Source organism: Microtus oregoni, unplaced genomic scaffold (assembly GCF_018167655.1).
Source record: "Microtus oregoni isolate MIOR12 unplaced genomic scaffold, Mior012 000020F_ref0000438, whole genome shotgun sequence".
In the NCBI taxonomy this organism is placed as follows: Eukaryota; Metazoa; Chordata; class Mammalia; order Rodentia; family Cricetidae; genus Microtus; species Microtus oregoni.
In genome coordinates this window covers 25,521,556-25,546,206 of record NW_024543079.1, presented here as the reverse complement: position 1 = coordinate 25,546,206, position 24,651 = coordinate 25,521,556, and the positions used below count along the sequence as shown (strand labels likewise).

The 24,651-nt window shown below is 41.7% G+C and overlaps 1 protein-coding gene across 2 annotated transcripts in view; it reads right to left on the bottom strand.

The window, feature by feature from the left end:
• Window positions 1-24,651, bottom strand: part of Kif16b (kinesin family member 16B) — a 264,942-nt gene that overhangs the window by 21,136 nt on the left and 219,155 nt on the right. For both annotated transcript variants that reach the window (XM_041670255.1, XM_041670256.1), the window contains one exon: window positions 7,595-7,678. In XM_041670255.1, the coding sequence (XP_041526189.1) occupies window positions 7,595-7,678 (84 nt within the window). The remainder of the gene's footprint in view (window positions 1-7,594; window positions 7,679-24,651) is intronic.

Here is a 24,651-nt window from a genome sequence, read left to right as displayed (position 1 = left end):
TTCAGTGGTTTACACTGGGAGGTGAAGGGTGGAGAACAATTTCTCACACTCAAGCAGGGTGTCCAAGCCCTCCACTTGTCACCCTCACCTGGACAGAATGCCACTTGGCACAGGAGAGAGAGGATGGCTGGGCACCACCATATCAGGCTTCTCTGTGAGGGCTCTCCTTGGAAGTGTTTGTTTTAAGTTTGCTTTACTCTGAGTACTCATGGAAACCAAAGTGGGATTTTTTCCCTCTATTGAACAACAGTGAAGGTCAAAGAGTTTCAACTCAAACTGATGGTGTTTTTATTACAGAAAGGGATTTCTTGACATGGGTTTGCCCCAAGATCATGGCAAGTACACCCCTTTGTCTCCCTGAACCAGTATCTGATTGCCTCTAAGCCCTGTTCAGAGTCCTCTCACATGCCAACAGCCACTTAACCCTATTCAATATTCTTTGCTGCAGATAGTGGTGCTAATGGCCTAATAACAGAAAATAGCCCTGCTAACACCAGTGAGCAGATAACCAGAAGAAAAAACACAAAACCCTGATGAGGGGGAAATGGCTCCTTGTAGGAGGTATCTCTTTAATCTGGCTATGTTTTATAATAGTTCTATCATTAGACATTGTGTAAGATCAGCAAAAAATAGATGAAAAGAATGTTAAATTAAGCGTAGATTCTAAAGAGCTTTCTGATAGCTAAATGTCTGAGGAAACAGAAAATCTGAGCTTCTTTTCCCTTCTTGAAATTTGTTCTGAAATTGAGAGAACTCAGACTATATAATAAATAAATGGAGCATCTGTTTTTCTGTTTGAACATCAGTGTTTGAGATGAAAATAAACTGAAGTAGAAGGAGACACTATTGGCAGAAAAAAACTAGGCGTGTAGTGTAGGGATCATAGTTCAGAACGGAACTTAGGGCAGTGGGATGTATCAAAACTGAAAGCCATTACTAGGATGTATGTTCAGCAGAAAAGGTGTTTGGAAAATAATTCTCCATTCAATTTACTGCTCCAATTAGGAAGGCCTATACCAATGGGCGGTGGTGGCGCACACCTTTAATTCCAGCAATTGGGAGGCAGAGGCAGGCGGATCTCTGTGAGCTTAAGGCCAGTCTGGTCTACAAGAGCTAGTTCCAGGAGAGCTAAGGCTGTTACTCAGAGAAATCCTGCCTTGACACCCCCCCTTCCCCACCAAAAGACCTATACCTATAGTTCCTGGGCATCCTGTATAGCGAGAGAAAATTTTAAGATCCCCTGGATCTGACCTGCTGTTCACAGCCAAGCCTTAATGATCTCCTGCAGAATGTAGGCAAGTTCAGAGAATTCTAATATCAGATAAGGCTACCTGTGACTATATAAGGACAAGAAAAATGGTAAACAAAATGCAGAGAACACTCTGTAATCACATCTGAACACAGACAAAATAAACGTTCCCTTATCAAGACAATGCGACTGCTACCTTTTAAATTCAATCAAACTTGAAATCACACTGCTTTGGATTTCTAGGTAAGAATTATAAGTATACCTAATCACAGACCAGACTTTAATAACTAGTCCAAAGCAAATGCTCATGCATATTCTCTTAAATAATACAAATCCTAAGGTGATTTCATACCACTTTTTTTCTGAGGTACCCTCATGGTTCCCCATGGTATATATATATATATATTTCCTTGCTGATTTGAGTCAATAAGTCTTGAAACCTTGTTTAAAAAGTGGATATATTCCTGGGGGGTCTGACTGGAAACCACTGAGTCTTGGATATTTTCTCTACATGAACAGGCTCAGGGTACTCATCAGGTCATCAGGTGACTCCACAGTGGGCAGGCTGTAGTCAATGGCATGGGAGATGTGCAAAGAGAACCAACAAACTATAAAAGAAGGCATGTGGCTGTGAGCAATGGTGCTGTTTCTACAATGATTCTGCCCAGTGATCATTCTTACAATGGTTCCATCATGACCTAAAACTTCAGACAGTCACTTCTCAGACTGTAAATTAGTAGACTAAAGAAGGGCTTTATCACACCAAGATAGTTCTAGTGCCTCTAAGTTATCGTCATAAGCAAGAATAGTCATATAATTTCAATACCCACCACTGCCACTATCATCACTGTTGTCTCATCTCATCATCATCATTGTCACCACCACCATCATCATCATCTCCACACCGTCTCACCATCACTACCACCATCATCGTCATCACCATTACCACCAGCATCATCACCACCACCATCAACCTCATCATTGTCACTATTGTCATCACCATCACCACCACCACCCTCATCATCATTATCCCCACCACTGAAGTGCACCACCAAAATATTCACAACTATTACACTAATAAGCACGTTTGGGTGTTCTGCACATGCTCTCCTTTTCTCTGGAGTGTAACTGCAGGAAGATCGTACTGACATCACTTTGCAAACAAGGTAACCGATTAGCCACCACAAGGAGCAGATGCAGGACCGAGGAGGACGGGATGCTGCACTTCAGGCCCATGCTCTTAGCTGCTCCTGGCCTACCTTGTTAGTGCGTTAACTAAGAGGTTGCAAATGTCTGCCCCTGTATTTCAAAGAAAATATTCTGGAAATTTCTCAGGTTCTTACTTTTAAAGGTGGTTCTATTGCTCTTGAAGGCCTTATAGTTTTAGAGAATTTCGGATATTTTCTTTTATCACAGTTACTCCCTGAAGTGATAGACTATTAGGATGATTAGCAGAAATGTTTTCAAGTAGGAAATAATGCTCTCTGAAATTAGTAACCTAAAATGTGCCTCTCATCGATTAACAAAAATAAAACAAAAAATCTGATTCATTAATTTAGAAGATAATTTGGAAAGGTTTTCAGGAAATTCAGCAGAGGTGAGAACATGTGAAGGATCAGGGAAGACAGAGAATTTAATCAGCTGTGACTGTGCTGTCTACATGGATCTCAAGAGTCTACTGTGAGGAAAGTGGGGACAGGAACATGAAGGTGGTAATGGGGTGGTAGGAGGGGCTTCACCGGTAGGAACAGAGAGGTGGTAAGGGGTGATAGGAGGGGGTTCAGTGGTAGGAACAGCGAGGTGGTAAGGGAGTAGTAGGAGGGAGTTCCTATGGGGATAGGACAGGGAGATGATAAGGGGAGTGGGGGAAGGAGCAGCTAAAATAAAGTGAGTGAAAATGCAAAACAATTAAAAATAAGTCTACATAGGAATAATGTGCTATTCCACACCTTTAAAAATTAATAAAACTGTAAGCAATTAAGATTTGGAAACCTTATTTGCCACAGAGCAAGTCAGCAATCTCAATACATACCTTCCCTTCAACAAAAGTGTATGTGAGATCATAACCAAAGGCCAACTTATTGCCATAGTCACTGACTTAGTTTCTTTTCTATTGCTGAGATAAAAACCCCTGACAAAAGAAACCCAGGGAAGAACAGGTTTATTATGGCTCACATTCCATGGCAAAGAAGTCAAGATCACATTCACAATAAGGAAGTAGAGAAGATCGGATGCATGCTGCTGGTTTCCTCCATTTAGACAATGCAGGATGCCAACTGGCGAAGGGTGTGACCCACAGTGGGCAGGTCTTTCTACCTCAAATAATGTAATTAAAGGCATGCTTAAAGGGTCTGTCAGGAGGTTCTAGATTTGTCATACAGCAGGAATGATAATGAACTTCTTCAGCTTTAGAACACTATGGCACAGAGGAGTGTCATCCTAATTTTGATGAATGGAAAGACATTTCAGAGAAAAAAAAATGGGCAGCAGTGCTTGGTTAACTTTGTAATAAGTCTGAACTTATAGGAAAAACAAAGAGTGGAGAGATCAAGGAAAGGGCTTGCTCTGGAAGCCATGTTAAGAGTAAGCTGAGGTGTCGCCACTTCCTCACTAGCTGTGGGAACTTCACCATCCCAGGACACAGATCCTCGCCTGTGAATAAGGAAAGAACTCCCTCCCTAAGCTCCCCGTGAGAATTAAGTGGCTTAAAACAATTGTTTTCCACATGTGTTTAGCACTCAGTAGATACCACGTGTGAGAAAGCAGGCATCTGTGGAGGTCAGCAGTCAATCGCCTATCAGTTCTCAGTGCAACAATGGCAGTTTGTTGTGGTTCAGCCTGCTAGACACATGGCTAGCTTCAAAACCATGATCCGTTCTACATCCTCCCTCCAGACATTCCTCTGCCTTCCTTCCTTCCTTCCTTCCTTCCTTCCTTCCTTCCTTCCTTTCTCCCTCCCTCCTTCCCACTCTCCCTCTCTCCTTCCTTCCTGCCTTCATCAGTTGGAAACAGGGAACTCTTTCCTCTTTACCTACACTGCCTTCCTTATCTGTCCCCTTAGCTCCCTGCTGTTTGCAGGGTTGGAGAAGGAATGTCCAGAGCCTGGGCAGCACGCCACACATCTGCACATCTGCAGCACAGTGAGCAGAAGTCTACCTTTACATGCACCAAGCTTGTTCCACCTGGGTCAGGAAAGAAGCAATAGGATGATTCACCCAAGGCACAAATGCTTTAAGATTCTGTTTCTTTGTGAACCAAAGGGCCAGGAAGCATGTGATTGTGATATGGGACTCATCTGCAGAACAGAGTATGCGAAACAGGAACTAATTATGAACAAGCAATGGCCACGAAGCTGTTTGGGTGGAGTCCTTACAAATTTATCAGTGAGGGAGCTGAAGGGAGGTTATATTCCTTCCACTCATCTCATTCCTCCCCTGTGTTTTATGACACAGAATGTTATATGCTACAAGCCTGGGCTCCCACCAGCACCACACTGAAGCACATGACTAACCTTCTTTCCAAGGCAAGACATTCACTCCAGAAACATCTCTTCCCATCACACAACTTTTCACCCCTACCCAGCAATTAGGAAATAATCACTTTAACAGATTAATTTTTATAACTTGGAAAAGTGCTACACACAAAAAACTCATCAACAATCAGTGTTTTATACAGCTCTATCATGGCGATTGTTTTTATAAAATTGCATTTCTGTATTTTAACAATTTTCATTCCTTTTAAGCAAACATCAGAGGTATTAGCTAGTACACATCTCACTGGAATTCATTTTTCTTTATGTGTTTATGTATTTATGACATCTCCAGATAATTTTTGAAAGAGAAACTTAAGCATATGTTCTTAGAGGGAAGAAATCTGTCATTAATCTTTGTGTGCTACATAGCATTTAGCATTGGCTCCAGCATGGGAGAGAAATTAAACAAATGTTTGTTGAGTTAAATCGTAAGCAGTTAACAGATAGTAACTGTTAGTTTTCACATAAAAATATACTAACTCACATAGTGGCTTCTCATGCTAGAAGATCAAAAAAAAAGTCTCAATAGCCACAGGAAATTAATGCAAGAATCCCAGATTAATTTTCCATTAAACTAAAGGTGAATTATAGTTGCTTCTTGAGAAGATAACTCTATAAGATTTAACACTCAGTGTTAGGTGAAAAACATTTATCTTCAAGCACAAGTGCCTATTTCCGCAAGGTAAAAAACACATCCTGTAAAAGCACCAGAACCGAGCAGTCACAGGCAACCACAGGGATAATTGCACACATATAGTGCTGTGGTTGGGGTGAGTGTCCCAAAGGCTTATGTGTTAAAGATTTGGTCTATAGTTTGATGTTCCTGATAGAGTAATCTGTGAGAAGTACAGCCTAGTGGGAGAAAGTTGGGTCACTGAGGACATAATACTGAACAGGATGTTGGAATCTTGACCACTTCCTGTCCTGTCTCTTTCTTTTCTTCCTGGCCACTGTGGGTCAAGCAGCTTTCTCTCCCTTGCGTTCCCGTCATGATGCTCTGCCATGCCACAGCCCCAAAGGGAGTCAAGTGACCATAACCACGGACTGAAATTGAGAACCAAAATGATCTTTCTTTTTAGGCTGCCACAGGGTGAGACAGGCATATAAAACTCAACAGTGGATGATTTCATAGGAGTTTAGTGATGACACAGGTCTACTATTGTCCAACCAGAAGTCCATGGGCTGCAAGCAGCTGCATGTGGCTGACAATAGCCACAAATACCCAAAATTGCAAGCTTCCTCAAAACTTTGAAGTTTTTTTTCCCTTTAGTTTTCTGTTTGTAACTCAGTTGCTAACTCATGCTAGAATGTCAAAAGGTTGTGCACCCCTGAATAGGAGGCAATGATGGAAGAATGTGGTCTCTAACTGAAAGACCATGCATGAAAGGCTATTCTGCATTTGGAATGGAAAGCCAAAGGCTCTTTTTTTTCCCTATTGAAATTTGTGATCAGCAATCAGCAGTCTGCTGTGGCTGAGTTGGTCTCATGGGAATGTAATCGGAACTCTGGGAAGGTAGGGATGACAACAGCCAACAACAGGGAACAATCGATTTTTAAAACAGGTTGGTGGCTTGCTATTCTCTACATTTTCATTAAAGATGAGGCTACATAGTCAAGGCAGGTGAAGTGCAGAGAAAGAAAACCATCACTACTTTAAGTGTTAAGAGTTCTGTTTGTTTTCAAAACTTAGAAGCACTCCCACGGCACCGTGAAGCTCTGAGAGAGCTTGATCAGACAGACTTGCCAAAATAAGCTTGTACCTGAAGGCCGATTCTTCCACTCAACTTGAGAACCATGCATCATAGGAAAGGTTTTAGAGCCAATCACCTTCTAGAGCCCAGTCTTCTTGGCCTCAGGACCTCTTCAGCTCTGTAGTGTCAATGTGACTGCAGAGTCCGGAAGCCCGGCTCTTCACTGAAACTTGCTCTCTCTTAGACAGGTCTCAAAACACTAGGACGCCTCTTATTGCTTCAGTTTTTCCAAGTCTCCCCTTTGCTGTCCCAGAACCCTTCTAGATAGAATAGCTTCTAGACAGTTCCTTGCACTAAGTGAAGCCCACAGGCAGCCATGTTCAACTTGGCAGTCCAGTGGAGTAAGACCAAAGTTTTTAACCTAAGTTTTACATTGCATTTTACACTTTAAAAAGGCCTGTTCTGATAGAATTTCATTTCCAATAAGACTTATAACTATTCCTGACAAAGACAAGAGAAAGAGGGCTTTGAGGGCTCCCCTGAATTTCTGATTCTAACCGAAGAAGCAACTGTCTACTTCTCAAACCACAAACTAGTGACAGCAGTCGGCTACGGGTACTGGCAGCAAGGCAGTCACAAAAACAGGTTGTGTTAAACTGGGTTCTACGTGGAGCTAGCTTGGCAGATTAAGTTAAAATAAATCCAAAGATGCTGAACTGGGACTAAAATAGGTCTGAATCTTCTCCCTCTCAAGGTTCTTGAAAAAGCAACAATGACGACATACTGTAAGTTCGGTTAATTAATTCCGAGTTTTCTTCAGGGAGCTCTGTGCTCTCATCCTGTATCACAGGCCATCTGGCTATGGGGAATATGTAGTGCTCACTCACATCCTGCTTCCTAACCCTCAGAGCAGGGATGTCTTCTTCCAAATCAGAAAAACATTAGCCATGCCAGAGGGGCTAAGGACCTGGTATAAAATCAAGTGCCACCACCACCCTGCTGCTTGCTGTTGCCACCTCCTGTGTTAATGAAGCAGCTCTTCACAGTCTCCAATAAAGACAAAGATTCCAATCAATCAGATGATGGGCGTTCTACAGAGAGGCGAAAGGCTTGTTCCCTTACCTCTAAGTGCGTCCGCCGCTCAGCAACTACTCGCTCGTCTTTGTTTCCGAACAGCTTCTTTGGGGGGAATTCAAGAGCGGCAAGCTGAAATACAGATTTAAAGAGCTACATTAAGTCATACGCATTATCTTTTGTCTATTATTAATTAAACTTTTTTTCTAGTGTCCCCACTATGAAGGTTAAGGTTTAAGGTGGTAGGTTCTGGCTCCAGTTGCCAGCAGCACTGAAGAGGTCAGGTAACGGTGGATCAGATTTCTCAGTGTCAAATGAGGAAACAGGAGAGTGAATCTGCACAGACTTTAAAGATCAGATTCTGCACCATACAGTATCTTCTGTAAGATAAACAAACAAGACCTATGATGAGACCAGAATCCGTGCCTGTACATCAGCTACCTCACCAAGATCCTGTCCACCACTGAGTTACTGTTACTTCTGTGGTTTGAAATAGGATCTCACTCTGCAGCCCAAGCTGGCTTAGAATTAAATATATATAGCCTAGGCTGGTCCTGAGCACAGGTGATTCTCCTGACTTATATCCTGTGTGTGGGAATTATCATCAGGGGCCATTCACCATTTTTTATCTTATCTTGATGCATGATCTTGCTAATTAACCTAAGCATTGAACTTGTACAGTTGTCCAGACAATTATTAGTTTTCTATGGAAATGAGAATTTGAAAACTCCACCTACAAACTCCCTGGTCATTTTGTAAAAATATTTCTAAAATATATTCTAAAAATATTACTAAGGTCCTCTAAAAAAATCTACATTGCTTTCTTTTAGGCTAGTGCAGGTGAAATTACCTGGGGGAAAAAGGGCTTCTCATTAAATCCATTACCCCATTTCCTAAAAAAATAAAGATTTGGAAGTAGTTCTCTAGTTCTGTCTTAAAAGCCCACAGTCCTCTTCCTTAATGCTCTTCCTCTTGAAGGCACACAGATTATAATAAGAAGGTAGGTTTTATTACATGCCTGGGCTAGAAAGGACTGCATAGTCTGGTGACACCCTGACTACCCAGGCTTGCATCTGCAGAATGGATGCTGAGCTGCAATAATTGATGTTGTGGGTAAAATTCACTGTTTTCTTATTACTTACCTTTAGTGGACAAATTGAAGTTAATGAAGTATTATTAAGAAAAATAAATAAATATTTCTTTTACACAGTAGGGCACAATAGGCCACAAAACTCCAATTTATACCTATGCAAATCACTAAGGTGATTTAAATTTATATTGCCACAGTTGAAGCTAAAAAACATTAGAAACTAGCTTCTGTATATTTAGGACTTTAAAAACACAATAAAACATGCTAGAAATACCAAAAACTAACGTATAAGAGAAAAACTTGACTAATGCTCAAACTCTGGGCACCCGGCACCTAGCAGCTGAGTCAAGAAATGAACATGGCTGCCCCAGGAAGTGTTCTCTTTCCAGTTCCTTCTCCCCAATCTAGTAGGGCTAACAGTAGCCCCACTGACTTCTAATAGCAAATTTTGGTTCTGTTTGAATCTTGTGCAACTAGACAAGGCTCTGCCACTGAGCTGTATCCTTGGTCCTGTTTTCACCTTGAAAATTTTGTGACAGGAACTCATTAAGTTTTGGAGCCTAGTCTTGAACTTGTAATCTTCCTGCTTCATCCCTCTGAACAGATGGAACTATACGTCTGTAACACTAGGCAGGATTTCTTTCCACTTATGAAAGAATGCAGATGGCACCATAGAGGTTGTGTTTCTCAGGAAATTCAGGATCAACCTACTCCAGAATCCAGCAATACCACTCTTGGGAATATACCCAAGAGATACCCTATCATACTAAAAAAGCATTTGTTCAACTATGTTCATAGCATCATTATTTGTAATAGCCAGAACCTGGAAACAACCTAGATGCCCCTCAATGGAAGAATGGATAAAGAAAGTGTGGAATATATATGCATTAGAGTACTATTCAGTGGTAAAAAAAAAAAAAAAAAAACCAATGACATCTTGAATTTTGCATGCAAATGGATGTAAATAGAAAACACTATCCTGAGTGAGGTAACTCAGACCCAAAAAGATGAATATGGTATGTACTCACTCATAAGTGGATTCTAGCCATAAATAAAGGACATTGATCCTATAATTCGTGATCCTAGAGAAGCTAAATAAGGTGAACCCAAAGAAAAACATATAGTCATCCTCCTGGATATTGGAAGTAGACAAGATCGCCAGGCTAAAATTGGGAGCTTGGGGATGGGGGTGGGGTGGGGGTAAAGGGAGATGGGGAGAGAGAAGTGAGAAGGGGAGGATGGGGAGAGCTTGGGGAAATGGGATGGTTGGGATGGAGGAAGGGTGAATATGGGAGCAGGGAAGTATATATCTTAATTAAGGGAGCCATCTTAGGGTGGGCAAGAGACTTGACTCTAGATGTCCCCAGCTTGTTCCTTGGGCAGCTGAGGAGAGGGAGCCTGAAATGACCCTATCTTATAGCCATACTGATGAATATTTTGCATATCACCATAGAACCTTCATCTGGCAATGGATAGAGATAGAGACCCATATTGGAGCACTGGACTGAGCTCCCAAGGTCCAAATGAGGAGCAGAAGGAGGGAGAACATGAGCAAGGAAATCAGGACCATGAGGGGTGCGCCCACCCACTGAGACGGTGGGCTGATCTAATGGGAGCTCACCAAGGCCAGCTGGACTGGGACTGGGACTGATGGAGCATGTGATCAAACCGGACTCTCTGAACATGGTGGACAATGAGGGCAGACTGAGAATGAGGGGAAAAAGATATGTAAAATGAAGAAAGATAAAAAGCACAGAGGCAAAGTGGAGTTAAACAGAATAATTAAAGTTAGAAAAGTTGGCTTGAAACAGGCCAAGCTAAAGCTGGGAATCATAAGTTAGATTATGTCTCCATGTATTTATTTGAGAGCTGGATAGCAGGCCCCCAAAGAGTAAAAAACAAAACAAAACAAAAAAAAAAAACCAAAACAAAAAAAAACAACTACAGGCACTGGTGATCCTTCCAGTCTTCACTCGTGACCCAGAAACACTGGATTTTCTTCCTCGTTCTGGTTCCTTGTGCTAAGAAGAAAATTTCAAATCCAATACCAGTCTTTTTTTTTTTGTTATTTTTTTAAATTTATTTATTTATTAAAGATTTCTGCTAAAGAAGCTAAATAAGAAGGTGAACCCAAAGAAAAACATATAGGTATCCTCCTGAATATTAACCTTCATCAGGTGATGAAAGGAGACAGAGACAGAGACCCACATTGGAGCACCAGACTGAAATCTCAAGGTCCAAATCAGGACCAATACCAGTCTTATCAGGTATACCTTCCCATTGCCTCTCAAGCACTTTGTATGCTCATTTTACAGTTTTCAGGACCTCATTGTTCTAACCTAGCAGACCATCTACATTTGATTTTCATGTGAAATCTTGTCAAAAACAAACTGCAAGTGAACAACCTCCCCTTTGCTTCCCTTTGTAACTGCAGACAAAGGAAGCTCAGCGCCCTGTAGTTCAAAAAGATTAAAGTCCCTGCAGTTCTACAGTCCTCACAACAACTGACTTTCAGGGCGACTTGGGTAATTCTCTCTGATTATGTAAAATGTTGGAGATATTTGGCATTTAGTACCAGTGGGGAAAGTCCTCTTTCTTCCTATATGGTTTCATGAAAAACAAGGACAGTATTTACGCTGTACCATATTGAGGGTCTCATGCTGAAAACACAATGGCACCAAGAACAATTTAGACGAACCACAAAAGTGAACAGAACGGTTCTGCCTAACAATGAAGACAAATATCTTTGTGCCCCGCTTGCCTCCTCCAAAAGCACCCCACAAAAACCAAAGAAAGAGAAGTGGCAAAAAACTGTAATTCAGGGGACTGTGACAGCTCAAGCCAGGGAGCACTCTGGATTAGCATCCTGAGAAGGGGACAGGGTGCTGAAGAGGTCACTCAGAATCTTGTCCATTATACCTCGCCCGCTTTATGATATGGCAGACCACCCAGAAAAGCAATCACCCGCATGCTCAGGCTTTCCAGCCACACTGAGATAAAGATTATGTATCTGAGTACATGGGAAAGGTAAGGATGCCCCTGGGGAAGCAGGTAAGGTTGCAGAAAGGAGAGTCTGCAGATCCTAGTCTGCTGTGCTAGACAAAGATAGGGCCAACAGGCAGGCCTGGATCTTTACCATCCACAGCCAGTGATCTACTGCCTTTAATACCTGAGAGAGAGGGACGAGGAAGTGGGGAAAAGGTAGAGATGGAGGAGAGAAAAATGGGAACATTTTAAGAATTCTAAGCTACTCTGGGCAAACTTTCACATCCTGCTTTCATCCTCTCTAGTACCTCCGTATAATGGCACTTTCTCACAAAAATAAGGTCATGGCTTTGGATTATGTTGGATAAAACCTTTACTAAATGTCAGATGATGAACACATATGTCAAGATAGTCAAATGACTAGACTATCTCAGACAAGTGATTATTCAGTTACATATCAACCAAACAAATCATGTCTCAAACAACAACAACAAAAACAAAACCCAAGAAGCACATAGTTTGCAGGCTGAGGAATAAGCCAGCTCTGGAGTAGTGGTTTGCTCTAGGTCTGGGACAGAAAAGTTACAAGATGAGAAGAACATAAACCACAGCATGGTCTCTTAGTGGCCACAGCTGGAGGCAGCTGAAATGCAGATGAAGGGAAATATGGCATTGTCTAGAAATCAGAATATAACGACTCAGTAATTGATTAAATAAGTCAAAAGGGAAGACCAGATTAAGTGAGTTCTCCTGCAGAATTCTACATGGTTTGCGAAGACACAGGAAGCTCAGGTAAGTGCAGTCTCTCCATCCCTAAGACATACACTGGCTGCATGGTGACATGCTCCAAAGAGCAGTACAGAAAGGCCTGTGGGCAGGCCTGCAGGGCAAGAAACTCAACAGTGCAGAAGCCTCAGCCAGATGATCAGGTCAGTGTCAAAACTGGCGGCTCACACTGACAGGAAGTGATGGCATGAGACTTCACTCCTGTCACCTGCTGCTCCCCAACCTATAATCCTCACCCAGTCACGAGAAAACATGACAGAAATCTCAACTGACAACATTCTATAAAATTCCTGACCAGTGTTGGAGCCATTATATGAAAAGCCATATACTTGAAATTGTCACAGAAGGAGATGTCTAGAGAAGCAAGGAATAAGTGCAGTATAGCATCTTAGACGGGATCCCAGAGGGAAACCAGCAAGGTATCTGAGAACTCTCTAGACTATCTTCATCACTGTTTCCTGTGTTCTAAACCTTCCACAGTGAGGCTTATGGTTTCTGATCCTGTATGTAAGGAATTTGGAAAGCAACTCTTCCACACCCACATAGGAAAATGCTAAACCAGGAAATCAACAAACCTTCTTACATAAGCAGAGAAGTGGAGTCTCATGTCATGTCACTGACCCCCAACAGCACAGATGGGTGTGGAGCCTTGAACTCTGACAGGAGTGCTCTAGGCTCAGCCCAGCCTTGTATGATTGATAGAAGGTCTGAGAAGGACTAGGCCTACGGGGTCAGGTCTCCAGGAGTTTAAGTTCTAGGATCTCAACTAAGGAGAAAAAAGTCCCCCCAGCATGTGGCAGGGGGCAGAAAGCCATGGAGAGGCATCTTCAAACAGGCAAGGAGGAAGGCGGAAGGCTTCAAGGTGGAGCTCCCCAAACACACTCGGTGATAACAGCCAGCCATGAGTCAGCTGAAGAAAGCTCTCAGAAGTAGGAAACCAGGATAAAGGACATTGGCTCTATTAAAACATACACAGATGATTTACCAAAGATTCATTACAAAAGGATGTGGATATTAAATAGCCTGACAATACGGAAATGATAACTTTTAAAACTTGGAGGTGGGCATAGAAATTATATTTACTTTAGGACAGTCAATTTATAGTTTGAGGACATAAACACAGTGTTTGAAAACTGTGACAACTTTAACACTAATTTTGTAATAATCCTTTTCCTTGAAGTCACATCGGTTTTAGAGGACTTATATCACGTGGTAGAGACACTCTCAAGTCCAGCACCTTCTTCAGTTTTGCTTTCTTTTCTTTCACTTCTGTTAAATGCAAGTCAAATTCAATTGGATGCTTGTACTTAAAACAGCATATCTAGAATGCACACAGTGTTTAAAAGCTGCTTCGTTCTTTGCTCTTCATTCTTTTTAATTCCTTTTTAATCATCTATGTCTCCATCCCTTTATCTGTGCCTATACATTTCAATAATAAGATTGCATTCATTAGGCAGGGACATTCATTATGCTTAGAGAAATCCTGCATAACCCACTGATCTCTTCTTTTTCTTATATCATGTACAATATTTATAAACAAGCATGCATCATTTTTATGGTAACAATAAAAAATGATTATTCTTTCTATAAATTTAATGGAATAGTTAAATGAGCACTGCATGTCTTTTTGTTTTAAAAACCTATGATTGGGGGTGACTGGATTTCAAATCTCAGTTCAGCATGGATTATGGAATGGAGATTAACTTGTAGAAACACTCTAGGTCCTGGCTTCATCATCTGTCCAGTGAAGGAGCTGAGCAGGGATGCTCATGTCTCCTCAGCTGAAACCCTGTAACTCAGGTACTGGTGATTAAAATTTCTCTACACTGAGCCACAAGTGGCACTTCAGATGCACGGCAAGGGTTCCCCGATTATCTTGGCTCTACTGTATGCTCTCCAGGAGTGCATCTTCCTTTAAAGCCCTCACAACATTCTCACCTGAAGGGAAGCTCAGATGTCAGCGAGGATGAAGCCCAATGTAATAAGGAAACATGTTAGTTTCCGAGAGGTTATAGAACACAAAAAGGACAGGCACGAATGGGGACTCAGTATTCACGAGAAACCCCTCAAAATGGAATCTTTTCCTGCTATCACCATTATCCTCCAAGCAGGAGTGGGAAATGATGTGAAGGCATTTGAGCTCTTCTGGGAAAACTGTATATTAAAGTTAAAAATGATGAGTGAGGTCAAATAAATTGAGTGTTTGTGGGAGATATGACAGGTCTAGAGAGTGCTGGAAGAAATTTTAACAACAGCTCTGTGGCCCATTTTGCATAATTATGAAATTTGATTATGCAGAGCAAAATACTGGAAACAAACAGATGAGGATTAAAATAGCCCATTTTTTTTTTGGTCTAAGAGAAACATTAACAACAAACTTGCTCTGCAATTCAGTAAATAAAACATTCTAAAGACAAAAGATGAAAATTAGAAAAATGAAATCAGTATATTGAGGCTGACTGATTTCCCATGGAATTTGTCTTTTTCTTATACATTCAGAATCCTCAAACCAAGAAATTAGCTTTATTCTGGATGGGCAACAACAGACTGTGTCAGGTTAAAAACAGAGCTGTATGAAGAACATTCACAAGAGGCACTCAGGACTAGCACAGGCATTTTCCATAGTTCTGCAACTACAGTTTGGGAGACCAGAAACATTAAGTATCTATGTATCAATCTATCAAGCATATGCATTTGCGTGCATATTAGAAATAAAGCCAGGATTCTGTCTGCTGCACTGCGGTATTTCTTACTGACCCGAGTGAACATTTCACGTATGTCTAGTCTAACTTTTCTCTTTCTGACTCGCTGGGAGAAGACCTAGCTCAAGTTTCTTCAGAGTCATCAAGCTCAGACTCTGGCTTCAGTGTTTATTACATCAGTAAGACAGGTCGGCCAGGCTGCTGCCATTGGAAAGGCAAGCTCAATGTAACAGAAAAGTTTGCTTCCATTAAAAGCTTTTTGCTCTTGGCCAAGTTCACTGTGGGTTGGGAAGTCTAGGCCGTCTTGGAGGCAACAAGACAGGGAAGGGTTTCCTAAGTGGCATTGTTATTACATCAGATAGAAATAACAGAAGCCTTAAAATGTAGAAAGTAAAGGAAAGCCCTGCTTATGTTTTATGATTTTTAAGAGTAAAGTAGATCAAACTGAATCAATGAAGGAAAACTGAGTACTAGGAAAGCTGGAGTCTTTACTAATACAAGGAAATCATGTGACTTTGTTTGAATATGTGTATTGCCATTCCTTATTACTTAACTATCCACCCACTGTAGTGATATTTTGTTTGTGCTTTAACAAATAAAGTTTGTCTGAGAATCAGAGTATGGAGTTACCCATGTTAGTTAGCCATAGAGGCTAGGCAGTGGTGGCACACACCTTTAATCCCAGCATTCAGGAGACAGAGGCAGATGGCTCTCTGTGAGTTCAAGGCCACCCTGGGCTACTTGAGACTCAATCAGTCCAAAAGAAACAGAGCCAAGTGATGGTGGCTCACACCTTTAATCCCAGCCCTGGGGAGGTGGAGATGGGAGGTGGGTGAAGATAAAGCTGTGTGGAGAGAGGAATTTGAGGCGGGAGGAGACAGAAGGTCAGGATTCCGTCTGAGGTTTCATAGAGAAGGCCTTCAGTCTGAAGACTTGTAGAGACAGGATATTCCCTCCATTTGGTCTCAGGATTTCGCAGAGGTAAGAACTAGTGGCTGGCTGCTCTGCTTCTCTGATCTTTCGGCTTTCACCCCCTAATATGACTCCAGGGTTCTTATTATTAAGACCAATTAGAATTCATGCTACAGCCCCCCCCATTCAAGTTTTAAAGATAGAACATGGCACTGTCACTGGTGAAGTCAACTCCAGTCTGCCTTTTTCATGAAGACATACCTACACATAACCAGCAGCTTTGGAAACAGCTGTACCCTGCAGGCTTATGGTTGTAAATTTCAGCCGCCCCAGCTTTTGAGAAATGCAAATAAAGAAAACTCATCAAAAGGTTGCCATAATTCTCACAGCTGACTAGTCGGAAGCATTTTTGACTACTCAAAATTAATAGCAGCTCCCAAGGCCTTATAAGAACAGCTGTCACTAAGAAATACACTCACAAACAAAAAAGCAATTCTCTCCCTAGGTTGATTTGTTAGTGGCACGCAGCGTCGGCCCTTCAGGAGCACTGAGCCACCTGCAGACCTTTGATGGGGTGGCTTGTTCCCACTGCACACAAGATTTATGAGCACCTGACCCGTGCCCTCTTAGTCTGAGCACATACTTAACCCTCGTGAAAACACCCATTGAAGGAATAGCAAGGCAGGACTCTGTGGGTGGGTCAGTCAACAAACAAATCCAAATAGGATAAATCACAAACACAAACTACTCTTCTCTTCTGACCAAAATGCTCCAACATTGAGGCATTTCTAGCATAAAATAGGGTTTGGGAATGTAGACAGGGCTGCATGACTTCTAGCTATATTTGGTACAGAGATTAATTTTCCCACACAGAGTCTCACTCTTCCTAACGCTAGTGTCAATTCCATTCAGGCGTGAACCAGTGAAGACAGATCCGATAACATTCATGTATGTTGCAATAATTTTTAAAAGAAATACAGTCATATCTGTGAATATTAAATACTGAGTTTTGCAGAATAAATAAGTTGAATTAACTTCAATGCTTGTATTTCCCAGTCCTTGCTATGATGTTAATTGTCTCTTTCCAGGACGAAAACATTCCAGAACATGTCACTGCAATGACATTCAAAAGAAGGGCAGAGTTTCTGGTTATCTAAGCTAGCATCTATGGGGACTTGCTATGGGCAAATTTTTAAAGAGAATAAATGTTGTGACAGTCAGATTCCTCTGCAGCATTATGCAAGTGTTCCCGGGATTCTACAGTAAACACAGTCATGGAGAGGCAGGCTCACAAAGAGCATGGGACCAGCAGCCTGCAGACACGGCCATGTTTACTTTAAATTCTTAATATGACTCTTAGCAGATTTGTCTCTGGGTCTTTCTTTGGATTCTTATTTCTAAAATGGAAAGCTGGGCTGCTCTGTCATGAAGGCACTTTCAAATGCGTATTTCATATCTGCAAATCGTTTCTAACTGCTATCTAACTGTCCTTCCTTGCCACATAAGACAGAAAACTTCAAGCCCATACCTCTAGTGACTCAAGACTCCTTCATTGTTCATGCCTCAGCCTGTCTCTTTGTTAATGTTGAGACTATTCCTCACTGACTACCAGTATTTAGCTAGAGACCCATGATAGTAAGAAAATCAACTAGTGTTGCCAAGATGGACTCAAAGAAAAAGACCAGGCCATGCTTTAATTAGGGTCCAGAAAGCCCCATCCAGGGGCGGCCGCTCCATCACTACACACTCTGGAGCAACCATAAAATCTACACAATTGACATTTCCTAGTCTATGGTTGATTTCCATATTTTGGAAAAACCTTTCAGGTAATTCAGTTGGTCTTTGTTTCTCTACTCACCCCTGAAAGAAGGGAATTTAATACCATCTATCCACCAAGCAGAGAGGACGGTGTGGTATAAACCACTCAGAGATACCTGGACCTCAACGATAACATACTAGGTCAGAAAACTGGCTGCCTTCTATTATTGTCTACATAGCTATTTACTATTTAAAAATTCAAGGCGGCCAAGAGCTTTGTAAAACTGAATTTATTGAAAGCTTACTGGATGTTCCCGTGGCTACAGTTGGTAGCATTATAATTTGGGAACTGAGTACATCTGCAATTTTTTATATTAAATTTGGAATGCTGGATATAAACCTATTTAGAAAGGATTGCAGTGATGGATGGTAAATAGCTCTCCAACACAAATATGAGGCCAATATTTGGTTTCTTTTATCATCTTTATTTGGTGCTGCTTTGGGAAAATTACTTGGAAAATAAAGGTGAGAAATGGTTCTATGAGCACAAACTGAAAGTCCACGTACAAATGAAATAAGCTCTTTTCTAACTGCTTTCTTCCCTCCCAGTGGTACTCACTGGGAACCCAGAGAATAGCAGATGGGACACAAAACTATTTCTCTAGCACAGTAACCTACCAGTTTTACTACAAGATTCTAAAATTATTTAAGATTACTCAGCTTTGTAAGGAGAAAGAAGCTTCTTTAGGGATGTAGGTGATAGAGAAGGATTGTGTTTGACACTCCAGAACTTCTGCGCTCACTTATCTTCAAGAGATGAGTTAGTTATGGCACAGACAGGCAGCCTGACCTACTCCATATAACTTATCTTCACCAGGAACGGACAACTAAGTTCCCTTAGTACTTGCTTTGATTGTGTGTGTGTGTGTGTGTGTGTGTGTGTGTGTGTGTGTGTGTGTATGAGTAATTTTATTGACTTTTTGTGTATGAGTATTTTGCCTTCACATATGTCTGTGCACCACTTGCATGCCTAGTGCCCACTGAGGCCAAAAGGGGACATCGGATCCCCTGGGACTGGAGTTACACATGATTGTGAGCCACCATGTGGGTCCTAAGAACTGAACTAGGTTCTCTGGTAGAGTAGCCAGTACTCTTAAGTGCTGAGTCACCACTTGGGCTCCTTGACTATACATGTTAACACAAAATGCCCAATTTTCATTGACCATTCCTTTGCCTGTGGGCATCCAGCCTGACCTGGCTTTATAATTCTTTCTAGGCGAGAGCTACAAAATAGTCCTCAATCAACTACAATACTCAACTGTTTTCCGCATAAGGCTTTTCTGAATTATGGCACACGCCTTAGTCTCTACCTGCTGCTGTATGAAACTACCTTAGTCGGGGTAATGTTTTTGCAGAAGTCTACTTCTGGAGATGGAAAAATTCAAGACTAAAGTGAAGCAAATGTGGTGTCTGGTGAGGGCCTGTTCATCACAAACGCCATCTTTGTTGCCTTCCTCTGGAAGCAGAGAGTAGTTAAGCAGCCTTTGCTCCGCTGATTAGAGCACTAATTACTTTCAGCTGAACTTCACCTTCATGACCTAACCACGCCCCATGGGTCCCACTATAATATCAATAATATGAGGTAATTTCACACATGAATGTTGAAAGGCACAAATATTCAGTCTGAGGCAGTTTCCTGGAGGCTCAGGCACTCTGAAGGGAGAGCTGTTAGGTAAGTGGACTGAAACAAAGACCATTAGAATGGCGGGCAATGGGCAGCTCCTTTGAACCTGCTACAAACACCAAACGGCTCTTGGGAGTATGGATTTCTGGTCGTATAAAAAGGTATTTATTAAACAGCACCAGAGCCTAGGACAGCTGTGCACAAAGCCAGGGTGGGGTCGTGCTTGGCCTTTGCTATTCATTCTAATGGCTGAGAAGTGGTGCACATTTAAATGTTTGTCTTTTTCCTTTTAGCTTCTTACTGAACATGATTCTTAGACTGCATCAGGAGCCATCAGTACACACCAGATTCTGATTGTGTCAGGCCCATCAGTGCACATCAGATTTGGCCTGCATCAGGACCCATCAGTGCACATCAGATTTGGCCTGCATCAGGACCCATCAGTGAGCATCAGATTTGGCCTGCATCAGGACCCATCAGTGAGCATCAGATTTGGCCTGCATCAGGACCCATCAGTGAACATCAGATTTGGCCTGCATCAGGACCCATCAGTGAACATCATGGACTCCAGACATAAACAGTAATTCTATCTCCTTCTCAGAAGAGTGAGAGAATACATAAAGGAAGCTCTGTTCCTGAGGACACAACTTGGCTGATATTTAAAAGACACACTGATTTTGGTAAAGTAAAAGAATATGATTTTTATACATACACAAAAGAGGACTGTGGAAATGATTTGTGCGCAGATTCTGGAAGAAACACAGTCTGACAGATGCTGCAGCAACCTTCAGAGCTGCCTGCAGTCTATGGGAGGCTGCCACCATCTCTTACAGACTACCTGTAGCATTATCATTGCATAGATGTAGAATCTAAAAACAGGGGGTTTAATTTGATTAAGATTTTGTACAAGGTCAATGGAAGAAGTAGGGAATGAAACCCAGAAGGAACGGTTGGCCTGTCTAATACATATCAGTACACCACAGGGACAAATTAATTCAAAACAAAAGGACCAGCACATGTGGATTCTGGAAAAAAAACTGCTAATATTAAAGAAAATACATAAATAAAAAATGACAAATCTACAATCCCCAAGTAGTGCAACAGCCCACTTGTTCTGACAGAACAGGGACCACCTGGTGTCTGTTCTACAACCATGTGCTGGACTTCTTCCCCTTTATTACCAAAGAAGCCGTCAGGGGTGGACACCTTTAATCCCATCCCTAGGGAAGCAGAGGCAGGCAGATCTCTGTGAGTGTGAGGCCAGTGTGGTCTACAAAGTGAGTTCCAGGATAGCCAAGGCTGTTACACAGAAAAATCCCATCGTGAAAAATGAAAATAAATAAATAAATAATTGGGAGGAAATAACTCCCATTTCATTTTTCCTCCTTTGGAAAATCTGTATTGTCACTGTCCTGAAAGAAAAGGTCTAAAGCTTTGTTTTCTGTCCTCTCAGCCTCAATCCCTCCATTTCTGGGTTTATGGAACCGAGTGGCTTAATTGGATAAGTTATTCTGCTTTAAAAAAACCCTGGTTCCTTCTGCTTTGTTGGAGACATGTCAGGCTTCTAGTGATCAATAGCCCCTTATTGTTGTCATTGGCGTACTATCCACAGGTGTGTAAAGGACCCCTGTGGGGTGTCAGGTGGTCAGAGTGTAGCTGTCCTTGAAGAAGCATTACAGTAAGCAATTGTTCGCAGGAATAGGGCTTTGTGAGGAGACGAGATGAACGATGGCCATGAAGGAGCTCTAGAACATTCTCTCAGGGGTGATGGTCTTCAGGACTCTCATCTCACCTGAGTTCAATTGCTTAAGGACAACTGAGCAATTATGAAATTCCTTCACAGAAGTTTTACAAGTTGACCAGAAGTCACACAGATATGTTCATAAATGTCCAGAGAAGACCCACAACAGGAAAAAAATCTGGAAACTGCCCTAATGTCCTACAGAATTCTAGAAATCTGAAAAGCTGCTAAGTCAACTTAGTTGTTAGGCAATACTGCCCATGGTAAAAATGGCATCCCTCCTCCACCCAAATAAGGTATTTCTTGACAAGTTGAATGACAGCTATCCAAGTAGGAAGCCACAGCTTTCTCTTCTGTTCTAAGTGAATCTAACCACATGCCTATTGTTGGGGCTATGCAAGTTCTGCTTATGGAGACAGTCACTCCACCGTAGCATGGGATACTAGGTTTAAGATACTTATATCTGTCCATGGTTGCCTCATCTCATAAATACGTAGGCAATAACCTGTAAGATGTGAGGCAAAGGGAACAGCAACTAGACAGCCCCGTGTACTGACTGAAGAGTGCTGGAGGCTCTCGTCTAGCTTCTGCCTGCAGGCCAGTGGGAGTTGGGGAGGTAGGGGCCCTAATGCTCTGTATAGCCCCTGGGAGTCTGTTGAGCCTACAGCTATAGATGGACTCAAGGGAACCCTGATAGATGCTGCAAATAGATACCTCTGAGGCTTAGGTTAAGACAAACTTCAGAGGAGATTTGGTATATTTACCCAGTATAGGTGATGCACAACTTTAATTTCAGAACTTGGGAGACAAGCAGATAGATCTCCATGAGTTTAGGCCAGCCTTGTCTACATAGTAAATTTTACACCAGCCACAGTAGGAAAACCCTATAGCCCCAACTCCACCAACAACAAGACACACTTTGGTATACCTTCCTCAATCATTAAGCATGCACTTAGGATCTTTTTGAAGCCTGAAAAGGATCACTGAAACAACATCATCAAAATCTCCATAAAAGGAGCTGTCACATCCAACTATTTTAGAGTGTGTCCTCAAGAGAACACACTCCAGAGGGAATGTGAAAGAACAGGATGTAATTTTAGACAAAGTTCCAGAAGATTTCAGGCTGTAACTAAAACTGAAGCTTTAAGGTGTAAAAGGATTATCTTAGCAAGTATATTATAGATTCCATATATTTTGAATCCCACTGTGCTTTTCAACTTTTTTCCAACTTGATCAAAAAGTTAGACCCTTGTAATGAGTAAACTTAATGTATGTCTATCATTCCAAAACCATATCTTTAAACACTGTTACTCATGCGATGAAGACAAGAATAATTTTCTACCTCCACAGAAAGAATGAGCCCAATGTGGTGACAGAGTTGGGTAAATAAGGTGCATTCCCACATGTCCATGAAACAGGTGTCCAGGAGAGAGAGTTCCAGGGTCCTTGCATAACACCTGTGGCTTACCGGAAGCAGCTATCTTAAAGTCATGGGCCTAGTAGGGTGTTTTTAGGTCAGAGTATTTGGATGTAGAAGATGGAGATTAATGTTACAGAGATGAGACAGTATGAAGTCTAGTGACAGAAATAATATTTAACAAGAACCCAGCAAATAGTACTAATCTTGAGATGCAAGAGACACGTAAGGAGTAAGAGAACATGAGGCTGAGACACACAAAAGAGATCCAAATTTACTGGAAGGTACACAGCAGACAATCAACCCAATATTGAAGCTCCACCTTGAAATGTTAAATGGAAACTACTGCTTTACTCTGATGGGGTAAGATCAATATAGAATTAGAATAAGGTACTATAAAGATTTGAGATGTAACATGATTCTTTTAAATTCCAGATTTTAATAGTATTCGTTTAGCAAAAGGAGATGAAGGCAAGTATAGTGGTGCATGGTCACCAGGGCTCTCTCTCTCTGTCTCTGTCTCTGTCTCTGTCTCTGTCTCTCTCTCTCTCTCTCTCTCTCACACACACACACACACACACAGTCACCAATGAAAGAAAGAAAACGACAAAAGAATAAATAGAAAATTAAATCAAAGTACCTGACTTCCTACCCTGGCCTTGGCCCCGTGACAGGAAGCAACTCTTCCTGTCACCCACAAACAGCGCTGGGCGCACAGTGCAGTCAGACAGAAAGTGACAGGAGGTACAAAGCTCTGCACCAGGCTCACCGTTGCTGAGCACCTACATGTGACTAGCTGTGGCAGCTCAAAGACACAGCGCACCAAGGCTTCCTTTCCCGCACGCCAGGCTTGCCAGTCTCAGAGCGCCACCCACTCCCATTAACTGTTCTCTGTGAAATGCTTTTACACAAGCATTTCAGGGCCCTCCTTCATAACTAATGTATTTTGTCCTCAGGATAAAGTAATTATAAGTCATGAAATTGAGCTCAACGTGGAAAAGCAATTTTTGCTCTTGGGTACCATCTCAATCCTGAGGCTGTGTTTAGGAAGGGGCCCCTGTGAGGACACGTCAGGAATATAATGGTCTAAATGCTGAACCGTAGCTAGCAATTAAAACAGAAGTAAAGGGGTTTTCACTATTGCTGACCTAAATGCCGAATTTTACTTTAGAAGTTCATATAGCTTCCTGTACAAACTGAAGTCTTACCCTTCATCTTTCTTGACATTTCCACTGGGTGTTTAAGAACATCTTCAAACTTAATCTATCAAATATAATTCTGGATTTGAGCTCTCTTGTCATCCTAAAATCTTTTCTCCATTCGAGTGTTAAAATGACCTTTAAACAGCGACACTGGGTCACTCTGTTGCCTTGTTTTACTGACCCATGGCTTCCCACAATTAAGAATACCCTAAATGATCACGATGTCAATTTCTGCCCTCATCCTGACCACGTGTGCCATTAACACACACTTTTGTTCTTGGGTCATAACCAACTTGGTCCCACCCCAGTACCTCTGTATCTGCTGTTTTCCTTGACTTAAGATGTGTTCAGCTCTAGATCTCAATGCTTGTCTTCTTCACAATATTCAGACCTCAGCTTCTATCTCTTGGAGTCTTGACTGGCCTGCCTGGTTAAAAACTAGCCAGCTTGCCTAGCTCGTATGCCACAGTACTGGTATCCTGTTTTATTTACTCTGTGGTACCTTTATCAGAAAGTGCCTAAGGTATCTGCTTATTGTTCATCCTTTCTAATTCATGAGAAGCCAGAATGTCACTATCTTATTCTTAGCTAGTCACAATAGAGTTTCTAAATACAGATCTGTGAATGAAGAGGCTAACAAATAAAGCCAGTTTAGTTTTCTTCATTTGAAGATAATATGTCAGCTTGTTTACATAAACATCCTCCTCCACAGAAAGACTTTTACATACAACAGTCCCTGTTTAAATCTCCTTCCTGATACCAGGCAACCCCTGGCCTAAGAGTCTCTATCATGCCAAGCCAGGTAAGTGTTCTTTTATCGTATCTTTA